Below are 18628 nucleotides of genomic sequence, written 5' to 3'. Positions count from 1 at the left end.
TTGGAAGTGGTGAGCACTTGGTAATTCTAATCAGGCTATAGTGGAAGGGAATGACTAATTAGACACCAGATACATTCTGAATGTTAATATAATTACTGTATACTACTGTGTTTGTTTAAAGAGCAGATATGGAAAAAATCAAAGTACTGGAGAACTAAAGCTGAGACATGACTTAGGCTTCTAAATTCTGATTTAGAATTAGACCATTAAGTCTTTAAAATCTTTGAAAAATCCATATTCTATTGATTCTGGGAACATTAAGTATTAAGACAGACTCTGCAAGATACTAGAGAAATCTATTGTCAATCAGCATTTTGAAAAGAACTTCAAAGGGTATCAACTGAGAATGGAAAATACAGTACATTTTATAGAATTAAATGTTTCTGACAATTCATGGCTTCAGAAGCTGTCCATAAAATCTTTAGTCCCTTTATTCCTTCCAAGGTCACTAAAATTAATCAGAAGAATACTAAATCTTAACATATGGGATTGGTACATAATTCTTGATATGTTTACAAAGGACCTGATTCTAGATTGCCTTACTCCTTTGTAGTAATCTACATCTGTGCAAAGTGGTTGTAAAATGGTACAATCCATATAAACAAATGGGAAGTTCAGCTCTGGGTGTTTTACAGCCTCTTTCCACAGATGTAAACTACCACACAGGGTGCAAAGCCTGGAGCATCAGGCCCGTCACTGCAGTTGGGAATGAAGATATTGGTGTGTTCTTCTGCAAGGATATCTATCTAATCTAACTTTTAATTCCTTGATAATGCCAGTAGATCACAGCTAAAAGTCAGGCTATTTGTGACTGAATCCTGTCAGAAGACTGAAGACTTGTTGTCTTCAAAGTTTCTTTTATAACTCATTGACAGTAAAACTTATTTTTAAATTTGAAAAGTCCTATGTTCTAAGTAAAGTCTTATTTTCCACAAGCTATTTCATAAAGGAACAGCTGCCTTCCACCCAGCTCTGCTGCCCCATGCCCTCTCCTTCCCAGTGACAGGACATGTCACGCTGCTAGTGGCTAGGTCCTTCTGTGACTGCTGAGATACGCATCTACACTCGTTTAACTCCTGGCCAGATTGCTATATGGAAATCCAGTGATCTGCAGGCAACAGACCCTGCTCCCTCATTTTCTTTTTTCAGCTGTTGCATTTTGTCTAAGGGTAATAGTCTCAAAGTCACCTAAGTGACTTGGTAACCTACATCCCTGTAAGACTTGGACTCCTAAGAGTCTAAACCCCCTTTTCAAAAATGAATGAGGCACTTAAGTCTTTAGAAACTTTGGCAAATCTTAGTTTGTGAGCTCTCTGGCATAATTACTATCAGGGTGTGTGTTTGTATGCTGCCTAGAGCAAGGGGCCCTACTTGAATACTTGGTACATCTGCTATAGAAATAACACTACCACAGAGAGTGGTTTGTCACCTGATTTTGATGTGAGCGAGCCAAACCGAACCCTTTCTGTATCGGGCCCTGTGGGGGAGGTGGCATTTTCCCTACTCTTCCACAAAGGCAGGAAAAGATCTGTCCAGGCAAGTGCCCTCTGTCATTTGACAATGTAAAGACTCAGTCTTCAAACACTGATTAAGACACTTTATTAGAACAACCAAAACAGCATTATTTCTAAACTCTCTTGTGGTCTCATTGTAGAGCTTCTGCTTGGAACATTTTCCACAACCGCTTATGTGGATTTGTGCTCCAGCTTAAAAAAAAGCACATACAGCCTCATACCTTTCATGTGTACCATCAGTGGGGATGCTTAAAATCCCAAGAAGATAAAATAAATACTGTAGGTGATTTCCCCTACCACCTCCCATCATAATATGGTAAGAAACTAAAATATCCTCAGCAGAGGTTTTGGTGGTGGTGGTTTTGTTTTGTTTTTAAACATTGTTACAGTAGTTAGTGCAGTTTTACCCAAGACCATATTCTGTTTGAAATGAATCCAGGAGACTTTACTACAGTGCCAAAGCATTTTACATTTCACCTCAAGAGCAGTGCTCCATTAACAATCCTATCACAGTTGCTGGAGATGGGGAAATACTTCCTATCAGCACTTTCAGCATCTACAGCCAGATAGTCACATATTGATTTCATTAATTAGTCTTTATCAGCTCTCCCTTTAAAGTAGATTACTGTGTCACAAAAAACCCCTTGGCTGCCTGCTGAGATAAACACAAACTTTTTAAGAGAAAGAAAACGCTTCAGTAAATTGCCAAGTTTTTTAAATGGATCCCTTTATTCATCAATCTCACAGGGTGTTCTATCCGCTACCTGGTGTACTGCTGCAGTACCTTGCCTGTTTCCATCCCCTCACAATCCTAAGTACACCCAGGCTGTTTTCACTTCACCACACAGACCTTTTATTCTATAGTTTTTTTACGAACAGAACAAGACACAGGCATATTGCAGCAAGTGCTTTCCACATAGATCACCCTTAAAGCTCCTCCCAATTGTATTAATATCCTAGAAATTACTACTCAAGTGCTCATAATCCCCAATCAGAAAGTGTTTAATTGCTCCCACCTGAGCCTGCAGCCTTTTCTGTGCTGCAGTAATGTCAGGGATCAGCAGGTGCTATACCTAGTATCCTCCAACCCAATCTGTTTTTGAAGCTTTTTTTCTTGAAGAATTGCAACTTTTAGGTCTGTAATCGAGTGACCAAAGAGATTGAGGTGTTCTCCAACTGGCTTTTGAATGTTATAATTCTTGACATCTGATTTGTGTCCATTTATTCTTTTATGTAGAGACTGTCCAGTTTGACCAATGTACATGGCAGAGGGGCATTGCTGGCACATGATGGCATATATCACATTGGTAGATGTGCAGGTGAACAAGCCTCTGATAGTGTGGCTGATATGATTAGGCCCTTTGATGTTGTCCCCGGAATAGGTATGTGGACACAGTTGGCAACGGGCTTTGTTGCAAGGATAGGTTCCTGGGTTAGTGGTTCTGTTGTGTGGTGGATACCATTAACTTAGGCTTGAATAAAGACCGGCAGTGGATGGGTCATTACACAAAGTAAAACTATTTCCCCATGTTTATTCCACCCCCATACCCCCACTGTTCCTCAGACGTTCTTGTCACCTGCTGGAAATGGCCCACCTTGATTATCACTACAAAAGGTTTCCTCCCCCCCACCCCGCTCTCCTGCTGGTAATAGCTCACCTTAAGTGATCACTCTTATTACAGTGTGTATGGTAACGCCCATTGTTTCATGTTCTCTGTGTATATAAATCTCCCCACTGTATTTTCCACTGAATGCATCCGATGAAGTGAGCTGTAGCTCACGAAAGCTTATGCTCAGATAAATTGGTTAGTCTCTAAGATGCCACAAGTACGCCTTTCTTTTTGCAAATACAGACTAACATGGCTGCTACTCTGAAATCTGATATGTCAGTTGCTCTACCGGTACAAAATCTTAATGGCCTTTGAGACAATTTCTGTCCCAAAAATGCTAAATTATGTCTTTGTAGTGTCAGATAAAAAGGAAAGATGCAGAAATTAGCCTTGCAGCAGTACAATAAGGACTCCTAGTATCAAAGCAAGCTTGTTAATATAAGCTAAGATATAGTGCAATCGTGAAATCCATCAAGAGGACTCTGATCCTAAAAGCTAGGTTGAAGACTGATTCTTATTGATACACTGACTATACATAAAACACCTGTGCTGCTGAAATAAAAAATGGACTGAACCATTCTGATGTTATCCCAGGGATGTTCCATGTAAATTTCACACAGATGTTCATCTGTTTTTAAGTTGCTTGTGTGCCTTGAGGAGTAACTACTTTAGCCACTGATTCTGCTAGAAGTGTATATCCGTGAGGCAGCTTCAGTATATGGTTGATGGATAAATAAAGGGTCTGAGCAGCCCATTTTACATGAGCAGGGCCAACCTGCTCATACAAGTGAAGGCGATCAGGGCCAACATTTTGTTTGATGGGCCTGATTCTCCACTGCCTTGAACCTCATATAGTCCCTTATCCTGTACACTGTGGGTGTAAAACTTTACCAGAGCACTCTACTCTTACACCAGAGGTAGGATTTTACACCTATTTTGTCTGTGCATAAATGATTACGTGAGGTGCAAACCAGTGAAGAATCTGGCCATGAAGCTTTTGCTCTGCTTACCCTGAAAGAGGGCTTGCTTTTATTTTCTATAGCTGACCCTTAAAATACTAATTACAGTAACACAAATCTTTCTTTTTTGTTAACAATGATACATTGTAAATTGCTGGAAACTGGACTGGGGTATGTCTACACTATGAAATGACTCTGATTTTACAGAAGTTGATTTTTGGGGTACAGATTGTATAAAGTCGAGTGCATTGTCCACGCTAAGCACATTAATTCGGCAGTGTGTGTCCACAGTACCATGGCAAGTGTTGACATTCCAAGCAGTGTACTGTGGGTAGCTATCCCACAGTTCCTGCAGTCCCCACTGCCCATTGGAATTATGGGCTGAGCTCCCAAAGCCTGACTGGGCCAAAAATTTGTCATGGGTGATTATGGGTAAATGTCTTCAGTCAACGCTCGCTCCCTCCCTCCCTCTGAAAGCAATGGCAGACAATCATTTAGCTCCCTTTTCCCTGGATTACCCGAGCAGACGCCATAGCACGGCAAGCATGTAGCCCATTCAGCTCACTGCAGCAGTTATGACCATTGTAAACACCTCATGCATTATCATGCAGTTCATGCAGAACCTGAAAAACCAGGCAAGGAAGTGACAGCAGCGCAGTAACAAGAGTGATGAGGACATGGACACCGATTTCTCTAAAACTGCAGTCCCCGGCAATTTGGAGATCATGGTGTTAATGGGCCAGGCTCATGCCATGGAACACCAATTCTGTGCTTGTTTCCCAGGCCCAGAGTGGTGGGACTGCATAGTGTTGCAGGTTTGGGATGATTTCCAGTGGCTCTGAAACTTTTGCATGCATAAGGACACTTTCATGGAACTTTGACTTGCTTTCCCCTGCCCTGAAGCGCAAGAATACCAAGATGAGAGCAGCCGTCACAGTTGAGAAGCGAGTGGCAATAGCCCTGTGGAAGCTTGCAATGCCAGACAGCTACTGGTCAGTCGGTAATCAATTTGGAGTGGGCAAATCTACTGTGGGGGTTGCTGTGATGCAAGTAATCAACGCAATCATTGAGCTGCTGCTATAAAGATAGTGACTCTGGAAAATGTGCAGGTCATAGTACATGGCTTTGCTGCAATGGGATTCCCTAACTGGTGGGGCTATAGACGGAACGCATATCCCTATCTTGGGACCAGACCACCAGGGCAGCCAGTACATAAACCACAAGGGGTACTTTTCAATGGTGCTGCAAGCACTGGTGGATCACAAGGGATGTTTCACCAATATCAATGTGGGATGGCCAGGAAAGGTTCATGACGCTCGCATCTTCAGGAACTCTGGTCTGTTTAATGGCTGCAGGAAGGGATTTATTTCCCAGAACAGAAAATAACTGTTGGATGTTGAAATGCCTATAGTTATCCTTGGGGACCCAGCCTACCCTTTAATGCCTTGGCTCATGAAGCTGTACACAGGCACCCTGGACAGTAGTCAGGAGCTGTTCAACTACAGGCTGAGCAAGTGCAGAATGGCAGTAGAGTGTGCCAGCAACCCTTTAAACATCCAAAAGCACAGTTTACTGAGCGAGTTTACTGACTCACTCAGACCTCAGCAAAACCAATATTCCCATTGTTATTGCTGCTTGCTGTGTGCTCCACAATCTCTGAGAGTAAGGGGGAGACATTTATGGCAGGGTGGGAGGTTGAGGCAAATCGCCTGGCTGCTGGTTACGCGCAGCCAGACACCAGGGCGATTAGAAGAGCACAGCAGGAAGCGCTGCACATCAGAGAAGCTTTGAAAACCAGTTTCATGACTGGCCAGGGTATCGTGTGACACTTCTGTTTCTCCTTGATGAAAACCCACCCCCTTGGTTGACTCTAATTCCCTGTAAGCCACCTGCCCTCTGATCACAGCTTGTTTTGCAAAGGAAGTAGTCACTATTGTTTAAAAAAACATGTATTCTTTAATAATGGATTATAAAAATAGGGAGAACTCACAAGGTAGCCTGGGTGGGGTGTGGTAGGAGGGAAGGAAAAGGCCACTTCAAAACTTGTTGAATGACAGCCTTCTGTTGCTTGGGCTGTCCACTGGGATGGAGTGGTTGGGTGCCCGGAGCCTCCCCCCACCCCCAAGTTCTTGGGCATCTGGGTGAGGAGGCTATGGAACTTGAGGAGGAGGGAAGGCGGTTAAATGGGCTGCAGTAACTGTCTGTGATCCTACTACCATTCCCGAACTTCCACCAGATGCCGGAGTGTGTCAGTTTGATCCCGCAGTAGCCCCAGCGTTGCATCCTGCCTCTTCTGATCCTCCTGCCGCCACCTCTCATCTCAATTGTCCCTCCTTTCCTCACATTCATTGGCCACTTTCCTGTACTGTGCTATTGTCCCTCCACACATTCTGCTGAGCTCTGCGGGGAGAATTTCTTTTCAGCCACAGGCAAACAGCCCAGTAGGAACGGCCACCTCTGAATGTCCCCTTAATTAAATTCCCCTATTTCAACCAGGTTACTATGAACGATCTCACTCTCCTGAGGATAACAGAGAAATAAAGAACAGATGTTGCTTGAATGCCAGCAAACACCGGGACCATATGCTGCCAGGCTTTGTCATGCAATGATACCAGATTATTTGCTACTAGCGTGGTGCGGGAAAGTGTCCTACCAAAGAGGACAGAATAAGGCTGCTCTCCCCAGAAACCTTCTGCAAAGGCTTTTAGAGTACCTCCAGGAGAGCTTCATGGAGATGTCCTTAGAGGATTTCCACTCCATCCCCAGACATGTTAACAGACTCTTCCAGTAGCTGTACTGGCCACGAATACATCCCAAGTCCTCAGGGCAAATTAATCATTCAACGCTTGCTTTTAAAACATGTACCTTTTTAAATACAATACACTCACCAGAGGTCCCTTCTCCAGCTTGTTTGGGTTGGGAGGGTATTTCAGTCAGGGTGATAAAAAGATCCTGGCTGTCGGGGAGAACGGTGTGCTGTGTGCTCTCCTCAAGCTTGTCGTCCTCATGTTCCCTGTCCACAAAATCCTCAGGCATGGCGGAGAGTACCCCATCATCGGAGTCCACGGACAGAGGTGGGGTAGTGGTGGTGGGGGGGCCCCCCCCAAGAATTGCATGCAGCTCAGTGTAGAAGTGGCATCCGTTTGATTCTTTGGTTTTCTGGTACGCTTTTCTGAACTTTTTAAGTTTCACGCGGCATTGTGTTGCGTCCCTGCTCTGGCCTCTGTCCATCATGGCCTTGGAGATTTTTTTTGAAACGTTTTGGCATTTCAACTTTGGAATGTAGTTCTGATAGCACGGATATGTCTTCCCCATATAGCAATCAGATCCAATACCTCCTGTTCAGTCCATGCTGGAGCTCTTTTTCAATTCTGGAACTGCATGGCTACCTGTGCTGATGAGCTCACCTGGCCAAACAGGAAATGAGATTCAAAAGTTCCCGGGGCTTTTCCTGTACACCAGGCCAGTGCATCCAAGTTCAGAGTGCCATCCAGAGTGGTCACAATGGTGCACTGTGGGATAGCTCCCGGAGGCCAATACCGTCGAATTGTATCCACACTAACCCTAAATCGAAACGGCGATGTCTATTTCAGTGCTAATCCCCTTATCGGGGAAGAGTACAGAAATCAATTTTAAGAGCTCTTTATGCTGACAAAAATGGCTTCATTGTGTGGACGGGTGCAGGGTTAATTCGATTTAACGCTGCTAAATTCGACAAACTCATAGTGTAGACCAGGCCAAGGAGGCATAACATGCCCCTACTCCAGCGTAAATAAGAGTTTTTGACCTGCACTGCCATCTGTTGTCACAACATGCACATTTTATCTGCATCTCTATGTGCCTGTGTGGCTTTTTTATTCCTGTATTAAACATCCCCCTTGAAAGGAGTTTGTAATATGGGCCATTCACTTAAAAGTTCAATGAGCCTGGTGACAGACCATTTTAATCAATAAATTCTCTAGCTGATTTAGAACACTGTGAATTATCGCAAGAACAGATTTCACTGCACACATTTTGTAATGATGGCAATAAGCCAAATTCATTTTTGGTGTTACTCTATTGACATCCATGCAATTTACTCTAGGGATGAATTTGATTCAGTGTCTTTAACCAAGCCTTCAGGCTCTGAATCAGCAAAATAAATGAGGCAGGGTAAGGAGACTTTTTTGCTTAATTAGAACCCAATGAGTTAAATTAGCTTGGGCCACTTTTCCTTAAATCTATGCGAATAAAGTCCTGGTTCAGAAGCTGACAGAAAAGCAGGAAATCTATTGCTAATAGGTGGTTGTTGTTTTCTACCTGGAGGGGTGATTTCTGCTTGTGCGTGCATGAGAACCTTATAGTAACCAGTGCATACATGATAAAGGATGGAAAAGTGGCAAAGTAACATCTTTGATTACAAACAGTATAAAAATAAAACAATGACCTATGGCTGAGAGAGAGGTTGGTCAGGTATACAAGGCACTAGATTTATACTAAGGAGAGCTGGGTTCAATTTCTGCCTCTACACTGAGTGATTTGACCAAATTATACAGGAAGGCAATCTCTTTGCACCCCCATTCTCTGTCTATACAATGGGGATACTCCTACTGTTCTCATTCTTTGTCTGTCTTGCTGATTTCGATTGCAAGCTCTTCAAGGAAGAGGCCCCCTCTGACTTCATGTATGTACAGCACCTCACGCAATGGGGCCTTAGTCCTCATTGGGACCTCTAGATACTACAGCAGTACAAATAATGACAATAGCTTGACTGTTTTGTTTAGTAAATCAAAGCCTCCTGAAAACACAGTACATGTAAAGTACAAAATTCCTCAATCCCCAGACAGCACACTAGTGTGGTTGTGCACTGCACAGGGCATGGCCTTCCAGCTTGTCCATATGCAGTAAGTTTTGCAGGGCTGGGCATGCAGTGAGGTGGGGCTTGTAGATCTACCAGCCATTGTCTGAACTAGGCAGGAGCATCAGGAACCATTGTGCCAAATGTGACTTATTCAGATTTCTTGTGAGGAAAGTGACTGTCGTCCCATGTCCCGAGTTCCTGAAACCTCTGTATTCACATTGCAGTAGCACAATCACAACTCTGAAGCAGTGTCCTACCACAGCCAATTGGAGTACCCACACATTATAGTCCAGGTGATAAATTAATGGGACGCTTATTTGCATGCTGATTCCGTTCTGTCCTGTTAGCAAGAACAGAGGAAGTGTTCTCCACTCCTAGCATATTTTATTCTCTCATTTTGTTTTCTTGAAGAGTGAAATAGAATTTTGTACTGTTTTCAGCTTTTAAGAGGATGTATACCCCACTTGTGAGCCCAAGATCCCAAATGAAAATATTTGTCCTTCTTTTTGATTGGGGGCAGGGGGGAATTCATTCTGCAGATCATGAAAACTTTACATGAAAAATAAGAAATTTAGGAAGGCAACTAAAGGGGAGCCACTAGCTTGAGGGTGATGGTAGAAGCATGAAGTTAAGTAGAAGAGACTAATGAGAGTGAGGATTTACTCCTGCAGTCCTCGTTTAGCCAGGTCCCGCAACCAAATCAAGTGAACAAGGGAGCTGAGTGCATAAGGACCACAGGATCAAATCCTTAGTTAACCTATAGCATTTACCTAACACATGGACATCCAAAAATACAGGATGGGGAACATATTAAGACAGGTAATTTAAGATAGCGTCAGTGCAGAAATTACTGTACAGTAAACTCTACATTTTATGGGGGACAGATCTGTTTTGAAATTGGTACCACTTAAGGGAAATAAAAATGAAATGTAGCTCCGCCATACAAAAATGCACTATAATACCGATGCCTTGTTTAAGTTAAAAAGAAGAAAGCATTGTGTGGCTTTTTGAACACAAGCGCCCCTTAGTGGTAAGATACAGAAACATTCCACCATAGTTTACTGTAGGTTTGTTTTTAATGATAAAAAAAATCACATCCTGAAGTCTTTGCTCAGTCAAAAATGCCCAATGACTAATATTCAAGTTTAGCCTGTGTAAGGATTTCTTGATTTGGGCACGCGCGCGCACACACACATTCATGTTTAAAATAGTCAAATTATGTCCAAGAATTGTTCAATAAAATAGTGAACCCATCTGAAATAGGCTAAAAACAATTTACACAAAGGATACTTAATGACATTCAGAAGTATCTAGATAAGATTTACTGGACTTTCAAGAAATCAAGATTTTATATATGTGCATCTGAGTTTTAAAACTTCACTCATCACCATGTCAGCTAAGTTATATCCCTTTTGTAACCTTGGTAAACAGAAGTGCAGCTAAAGAAACTACATTTAGAAGACAAAATAAATACCACCTTCAGTGATCAGTATATTTCAGCATCAATGGAAGGAGTATGTCCTGTGATACGCTGAAAACCTAAACTTGAGAGAGCTTGTCTTTGGAAAAGAGTGCTCAAGAGTATGTACATTCTTCTATATAGCATCCCTTAGGGTCCCAGTAATATTATCCAAAGTAGTTTCTAAAATTAGACAGTTTTGCATACTCAGGTTTGAGTAATTATGCACATACAATTTTGTGTGGATGTGGAAGATTGCAGTCACAAGTCAGCACATAAAACTGTGCCTTCAACTTTAAAAGCTGGGTCCTCTGGGCCTTTGAAAATTTGGCCCTAGACGTTTGTTCGCCTGAACAATTGTTCTAAGGGGCCAAGTTTTCAGATAATGGCACACCAGAGTTGTACAATCATCAGTTGCACATCCAAAAGTTTGCACATGCAAACACACACAGATGCCTCTTTTGTGAGTGCAACAGGTATGGGTTTTTTGTTTGCAGCTAAAGTTTATGCACCATTTAAAAGTGCTGTCCTAGAAGTCTGTGAATGATTTAAGTGGGTTTACTCCCCAAATGTTAAGGCTCTAGAAGCTTCCTGCTGTTCTTTATGTAGGTCTCTTGCCCTGTTTTTCAGAGCCTCTGCCTTGGCATCATTCTTATCAATTCCATCTCCTAGTTTGTACATTCGACTGGCATTGGCACATGCCCACACATGACCCATGTCACATGCTTTCAAAGAGTACTTCAAAGCTAGGTTCATGTCCTTTGGTATCCCAGGTGCTCCTTGAAGATATATCGCACTAAGATTGAAGCAACTAGGAGCAAAACTGCCATCACATGCTTTACTGTAGTAGTCCCTGGCAAGGACTGGGTCAGGTTTGTCGTCATTTACTTGCCCATCGTGTGCTAAAAGTCCAACGTTGTGGCAAGCATTTATTGATTTCTTCCCACCTTTTTCGCAAGACTTCAGAAAACAGTTGTAGGCAGCTTTCAAATCTTGGGTGAATCCACCTGCAGCCCCCCCAAAAACACAATCAAATACTAGTTTGTGTGAAGAACATACTATAATTGTGAGGTAGTGAGAAGAACATTTTTCTTTCACAAATTTTTGACTACTATTTGGAAGAATATAACTCAATACAAAGATAGTTGTAAATGTGGACTACTCTTCAGAGAGTCAAGACCTAGTCTACATTAAACAAGATTTGCCAGTATAGCTATACCAGCAAACCCTCCTAGTGTAGATGCAGCTTTTCGCAGCAGAAGACCTCTGTTGTGATAGTTTATGCTAGTTCCCTGAAAGAAATGAGTTATACCAGCCAAAGCATTTTTTTGTCAGTATAACTATCTACACTAAATGAAGAAGAAATGTAACCAAATTTATTTTTTCCATATATAGCCAAACCAAGTTTATCTAAAGACAACATAATCTAAACAAAATGGGTTTCAGGTAAAAGGAAAACTTAGCCTAAGCATTTGATGCAAGGCAGAAGATACGACCATGGTTGACTATAATAGATAAAAATATTAGTTTGCTGAAGAGGGGTGTCTTCCATTTTATTTTTATATATTTTTTTATATATAAAAATTTAAATCCTCCAACTCCTCCTGTTTTGTAGCCAGTTGGTATTAGCATAAATAATTCCAACTATTGCTTAAGGCCTCATCCTGCTCTACTCAAGTCTACTACAGCAGCATAGGACGCTTAATTTCTCAACAAAATGAGTTTCAAGCATATCTCCAAATAATATACACAAAGGAAATGTATACAACTCTCAAAGAGACTATCTGGTTATTTGGAAGAGTAACCAAAACTCAATCTACAGGAAAAATGTTTTCTTTCTTAAAATTCCTAATACAAGGTTTCCCCTGCAGTGATAACTGGAGATGTGAGCCATTGAAACAAACTGTAAACCGGTTTCAGAGTAGCAGCCATGTTAGTCTGTATTCGGAAAAAGGAGTACTTGTGGCACCTTAGAGACTAACCAATTTATTTGAGCATAAGCTTTCGTGAGCTACAGCTCCGATGAAGTGAGCTGTAGCTCACGAAAGCTTATGCTCAAATAAATTGGTTAGTCTCTAAGGTGCCACAAGTATTCCTTTTCTTTTTGCGAAACTGTAAACCCTGTATTGAAGTGGTTTCCATCATAGCCAGGGGTTGCAGCAGCACCCCTAGTTCCAGCACCTATCCCTGAGTTGGCTGGCACAAGCTAGCCACAGGTTTTTCTTTGCTGTGTAGACATACCTTGAGCTTGAGTCAAGACAGAACCCAGAGTTCAAGTTCTATTGCTTTGCAGTGTAGACGCAGCCCCACTGTGCTCATGATCTGGGAGTCTGGCAAAAGCATCCCACAATGTCACAGGCAGATTTTCTTTGTTCTCTGGACAGCCAAGTTTTCCCACACTGCACTATGAACAAAGGGCTACAGCAGCCATATTTTTGGGGGGAATACTAGGAAGTCTGGGATATCGGTCACTAGTCTCAGGCCTACACAATTCAGTGCAGATGCTAGAGCCCCAGGTTGGGACCCAGGGTTCAACAATTCCTAACATGAGGGTTACAGACAAGTGTTGACATTCAAGCCTGAGGTTAACAAACCCAGGGTCTGCTAACCTGAGTTCTACTAACCTTCAGCTTACTTTGCGGTGTAGACATACCTAGACAGGCCACCAAAAACATGAACAGCAATGAGAATGACAAGAAATCTGTGCCTCCTAGCACTGAAAGGTTAACCCCTAATAAAATGTTAGCTAGAAATCCTGAAGCACCTTGTCACAAGAAGAGAACTAGCTCACAAGAACAGCCTCAACACCAGTGGGGGCTGGGCTCCAATGGGTGCAAAAGGGGCAGGCCTGGGGGGCTAGCCTCCCCAAGCCAGGGGTTCACCCGCTGCTCATGCTCAACACTACCCTTTCTTCCAACAGGCAGAAGGCGGGACAGGACCAACAGCTATTCCTCACCTTTCCCAGTTGCATAATAAGCTCCAAGTTTATAGCAACTCTCACTGTTCTGATTCTTTTCACAGTTTTCTTTTAGCACCTTGGCAGCTGCTTCAAAGTCCTTCTTCACCCCCTCCAAATAATCAGCCAATCGATGGCAACCTGCGAGGAAGACAGGGATTAAACGGTTTCAGAGTAACAGCCGTGTTAGTCTGTATTCGCAAAAAGAAAAGGAGTACTTGTGGCACCTTCGAGACTAACCAATTTATTTGAGCATAAGCTTTCGTGAGCTACAGCTGTAGCTCACGAAAGCTTATGCTCAAATAAATTGGTTAGTCTCGAAGGTGCCACAAGTACTCCTTTTCTTTTTAGGGATTAAACGGTTTACAAACTAGGCTCAGGCTAGGCCATTTGGGTGTTTCACCACAACCCAAGAAGGGAAGACGATGGGTCTTTCTAATATAGTTTGCTCATCCATTTTTAGTCTCATCTTTCCATACTACAACCCCCCTGGAAGCTTTAACGTCAGCTCTGAATTCCTCCCCCCATCCCAGTTTCTGTGCAGGGCTGCACCCCGGGCCTACACTGCAGGCGCGGACTAAAACCCAACACCCTAGACCTGGCAGCGCTGCTTTGCAAGAGACACCTCGCAGCGTCCTTTCTGCAAGTAGGGCTGGCTTAAAAGACAGCACCAGGCCCCCGAGCTCCAGGCTCTTCCCAGAGCGGTGGGGCCCAGTGACCTTGGAAGCATCTCGCCACTCGTGCATGAAGGCAGCGGCTAGGAGAGGCCGGGGACCAGGCGCGCCGCCCGGGGGCCAGGTGCAGCCCGCAGCCGGGCGCTGCGCCGCGTTGTCCAGTTACCGTCCGGATCGCCCTCCTTGTAGCACTGGTAGCTGTACTCGATGCCCAGGTTCTCCAGGTAGCCCTTCACCTCCTCCTCGTCCTCCAGGTTGACCAGCCCGGCCATCGCCCTTCCACGGGGGGCGGGGGCGCCGGGAGAACCGCACCCGGGTCCGCGCTGCAAGGTGACTCGGCCGCCAGCGGAAGCGCCTGTCCCCTCCTGCAGGGCCCGCCCGCACCCGGAAGGGAATAGGTACCGCACACGGCCAGTGGGCGGAGCAGAGCGTCGAAGAATCGATGCGCGGCGTCAGCCCATTTGCAGAAGCGGAGCGGGCGGGCGAGGAACGTGGAAGCTGTGGTTGGACCAGCCGCTCCTGGATGGTATCCCTTGCAGGCTACCCTCCCTGGCCAGGCTCCAGGGCAGGAGGGCAAGCCAGGGATACGGGGCTCTAGCAGCGGGGCTTTCTAGGCTATTCTCTTTCGCTCTCCTTTTGTCTGATCACTTTCACTTTTTCTCTAAACCTTTTTTCCCCATTCCACCCCTTCTGAAACCAGCCTTGGATCATTTTATTGCTCTAGATGCATCCAGTAAGTTGGCTCAATAGGTTATGCCTTCTGGTGCTTTTTGTCCAAGAGCCATTGAATTGATCTTACTGAATTACACCTCCGAATATACTTACAAGCACAATAATATTTTGCACCCAAAGTTACCCAGGCACTTTACAAATGTTAACTAGTTTTTGAGGCATATTTATATGAAAATGGGGAATATTTCCATTGAAAAGCAAAAGGGCTTGTTTTACTTTCTATTCTCCTGCTTCTTTCTCTTTCTACTTCTCCTGTTTCTTTGGGTAAAATCTATTTTTGAGATACCGTGCTTGCTCTGAGCTGCTTCAACATGACAGTCTCAACGAAATAAGGGGCCAGCTGCACAAGGAAAATGACCCAAACATCTCGTGTTGCTGGCAACCATTTTGAGCAATAGGTCACTTTCCTGGTGCAGTTAAGCCCTTACTTTGTTGAGAATGAGCTCACTTTCCCTTCAGCCAGCTTTGAAAATGGCCTAACTACTAGTAGCTGAAACAAACTCTTTACCTGACCTAAAGAAGAGGTCTGTGTAGCTTGAAAACTTGTCCCTAGTAACAACAGAGGTTGGTCCAATAAAAGATATTACCTCACCTACCTTGTCTCTCTAATATCCTGGGACCAACATGGCTTTACAACACTGTTACAAAAGCATGAGAGACGCCTGTTGCACCATGGCTCCAGGTCACTTCCCATACTGATATTGACAATGTTTTGGGCATTGCCAGACCCAAATGTTCACTAGTGAGTCAGCCTGCCTCCCCTCCCCAATAAAAAGAGATTGGTTTACAAATTATGAGATTTAAAAAATAATAAATTTGGATTTTGTTTTTTTTGCCTTCTGGGTTTTGAGCCTACAGAGATCATGTTTTCAAGTTGTTCTTTTCAACTATAAGGGCTAGAAACTTAGTTTAAAAAAAATTAAAGCTGAGAATGTTGTGTAATTATGCGATTCCAGGAGCTGGGGCTTTAAGAAAAACATCAAATGTCATGACTTGTGATAAAATGGTGAGTTGGCAACACTTTTTTTTTTTTTTTTAGTCTATCTGGACTAACAGCTACATAGTGTTCAACACCATTTTAAAGGGAGAAGGGGTTGTTGATAACTACTGTCAGCAACTGTTCATTTTCCAAGTATAGACAAATCTTTTAATGCCATCTGAACAACTGCGAATCCTAAATCGTTGGGGGCCCAGGGGCTGCATTGACTGACAAATTGGAAGTACAGAGAGTGCGTGAGAAAATAATAATGAATTGGGAAGGGTCTACAGACAGTTGGAATTGATCTTGAAAAATCCAAAGTAATGTGTCCCAGAATCATGCCCTGATAGTGTGGGGTCTAGAAAAAGAGGACTGAGGAACAACAACAAAAATTAATGAAGTAATTTTTTTGTTAAAATATCAGTTATAAAATTCAGTAACACACACATACAAAAAGGACATGCCTGAAAGAGACACAAACTTATGGAGGCATCAGCTGTAGGTCTCTAGGTATGGTTCAATTTTGCACTTAAAGCAGGGAGTGTTCCTATATCTCCCCAATATTTCAGCACTTTACTCTGAGTACAAACTGAATTTCCTGAAAAATTACAAGTAACTAAATAATTTGAGATTAAATCAAATTTTAAAATAGGTCTTTTTAAATTTTTTTAGCAAATTATCTGGCTCTCCCTCCCCCCCAATGATCTCAGTAACATTAAAAAATGCAAACTCTTCAAACTTTCTGTATAGATAAAACTCAACTAACCCTTGTACTACATATGAAAAAAATAGGTTGTATGTTAAGTTATGATTATTTTAGCATTATGGTAAGTCTTTAATTACATGATTACATAGTATTTTTCCATTATCTGTAATGTTACATAAACACATTGATTAAAGGTTTCAGAGTAACAGCCGTGTTAGTCTGTATTCGTAAAAAGAAAAGGAGTACTTGTGGCACCTTAGAGACTAACCAGTTTATTTGAGCATGAGCTTTCGTGAGCTACAGCTCACTTCATCGGATGCATAGCATATCGTTATGCATCCGATGAAGTGAGCTGTAGCTCACGAAAGCTCATGCTCAAATAAACTGGTTAGTCTCTAAGGTGCCACAAGTACTCCTTTTCTTTTTACATTGATTAAAGTTGAGGTTGTTACATATTGATTAAAATTTGTTTTGCATTTCAATAAATATGTGGTCACAGTTAAGACGCTGAAGGACAATTTTAGCATCCTACTTGAGAAATTAAGTAAATTCTCTACTAAATAGGTAAATGTGATAATATCTATTACTTAATTCCTTAGAATTCTTTTTTCAAATGACTAATTACATTGATGTGAAAAACCTTAACATTTAAAGTATTAAATGTGTTTGTAAGCAACCTTAACTATAACAGAATTTTTTTGTTTAAATGATACAGAGATTAATTTGGATGCCTGTGTTAATATTTGTTTTGGTTTTTTTGTATTTGTATTTTAGTTAATGACACCTGTCCTGTTAAGAAAAGGGTGGAGCATGTATCACAGGGTTTGTTTGAAAAAGGAAAGCTTATGCTCAAATAAATTGGTTAGTCTCTAAGGTGCCACAAGTACTCCTTTTCTTTTTGAGAATAGATTGTGGGAGATGTAGCATGCCTGTATAGAGTGGAAGAGCTCTTGATCCTGAAAAACAGGAGAAAGTGTTACAAGTTTATTATTAGCTACTTTATTATTTATTACAAGAGAAAGGAATTTGTACAGAGTAGTTGCATAAGTAACAAAAATAGACTTAAAATCCATAGACTAAAAATAGATTAAAATCTAATTTAATAAATAAATTAAAACAGAAATTAGCTTAGATAGTTTAGGGGAATAAATAGCATGACTTACTATGGAATACCATGCCTTTTATCAGGAAATTGGGAGTCAAAATTCTTGGTTCTATTCCTGGCTTCACCATATGATCCTGGGCAGTCCAGACAACTTGCATGTCTCAATGTCGTCCTTTCAAAAATGGGGTTAATACTTATTTACCTTCTTTAAACTGGTGGTGCGATAACTAACAATTTAATGGTCCTTTTTTACAGTCTCTACATAAGCAAAAATCCTATTGGCTTCAGTTAAGATTTTGCCTGCATAAGGACTGCATTGTGGAGGCCAATGTTTGTAAATTTGACATTCTCTAATGAAAGGAAGTATAAATTAATTTAGAAATTTGTGTCTTCTGATTTATTATTTGTTTTTCTGGTTTAGGAATAAATTACTGTTCATGTGGCTGTACCTGGAGTAGTCAAGAAGCTTAAATTCAAGCTCTTTATGTTTTCATTTTAGCTGCTTAGGGTGGTATTATTACACTGTAAAGTGTGTCCTGGAACTGAAATAACTGAGACTGGTGCACTCTGTGTTGACAAGAAACTGTAGTGTACGTCCATGGGAGAGAAGTGTTCACTACCACCTACAACTATGGTCCAAATCTGCTCCCATTAAAGTCAATTGCAAAGCCCTCATTGACTTCAGTGGAAGTAGGATGAGGCCTTTTACACTAGAGACTTGAAATTACTTTGTGCTGGAGCCTCTGCACAAATACCTGTTCCTGAACTTGATCAGTGACCAGCTCTACCATCAGCAATGCAGAACTGAGAATTTTGTATATCACTTAACTTAATGAGATAATTGATTATTTTAATTCTTGGTTTCTTTTTAATAAAACATGCTTACCTAGTCCTTGTCATCCCCATTCCATTTACATGTGTGGTTGTGGGGAATTACTGTTTGAGTTATACCAGTGCACAGGGTCACCCCATAGCTTCTATACACCACTTAATATCACCAGGGGTTCAATAGATGTTAATAAAATAAAATCAGTAATGACACTCAAACTCCTCCCCAGGGGAAACAGGAAACCATGGTAAGATGGACAGAAAAA

General features: G+C 42.1%; 2 protein-coding genes and 1 long non-coding RNA gene across 4 annotated transcripts in view; 1 reads left to right on the top strand and 2 right to left on the bottom strand.

Moving 5' to 3' along the window:
* ZYG11B (zyg-11 family member B, cell cycle regulator) overlaps nt 1-18628 on the top strand; it is a 60372-nt gene that overhangs the window by 959 nt on the left and 40785 nt on the right. The window contains exon 1 of one of the 2 annotated variants that reach the window (XM_043521098.1): nt 15718-15750. The exons of the other annotated variant lie outside the window; for it this stretch is intronic. Within the exon in view, the coding sequence (XP_043377033.1) occupies nt 15733-15750 (18 nt within the window). The 5' untranslated portion in view covers nt 15718-15732. Of the gene's footprint in view, nt 1-15717; nt 15751-18628 lie in introns of those variants that run through there. 2 annotated transcript variants of the gene reach the window in all.
* On the bottom strand, nt 9981-14439 carry LOC102944079 (cytochrome c oxidase assembly factor 7). The gene is made up of 3 exons (XM_037907355.2): nt 14179-14439; nt 13339-13479; nt 9981-11389 (listed from the first exon to the last, which is right to left on the bottom strand). The coding sequence occupies exons 1-3, from the start codon at nt 14282-14284 to the stop codon at nt 10941-10943; spliced, it is 696 nt and encodes a 231-aa protein (XP_037763283.1). The 5' UTR covers nt 14285-14439; the 3' UTR covers nt 9981-10940.
* On the bottom strand, nt 16785-18576 carry LOC119566925. Its single transcript, XR_005226493.2, has 3 exons — nt 18421-18576; nt 17593-17706; nt 16785-17385 (listed from the first exon to the last, which is right to left on the bottom strand). It is a non-coding gene; the product is annotated as an uncharacterized LOC119566925 (long non-coding RNA).

The sequence above is a fragment of the Chelonia mydas genome, chromosome 8 (assembly GCF_015237465.2).
Source record: "Chelonia mydas isolate rCheMyd1 chromosome 8, rCheMyd1.pri.v2, whole genome shotgun sequence".
NCBI lineage: Eukaryota > Metazoa > Chordata > Testudines > Cheloniidae > Chelonia > Chelonia mydas.
The sequence above is the reverse complement of the archived record's forward strand: the minus strand, read 5'-3'. Positions and strand labels throughout refer to the sequence as shown.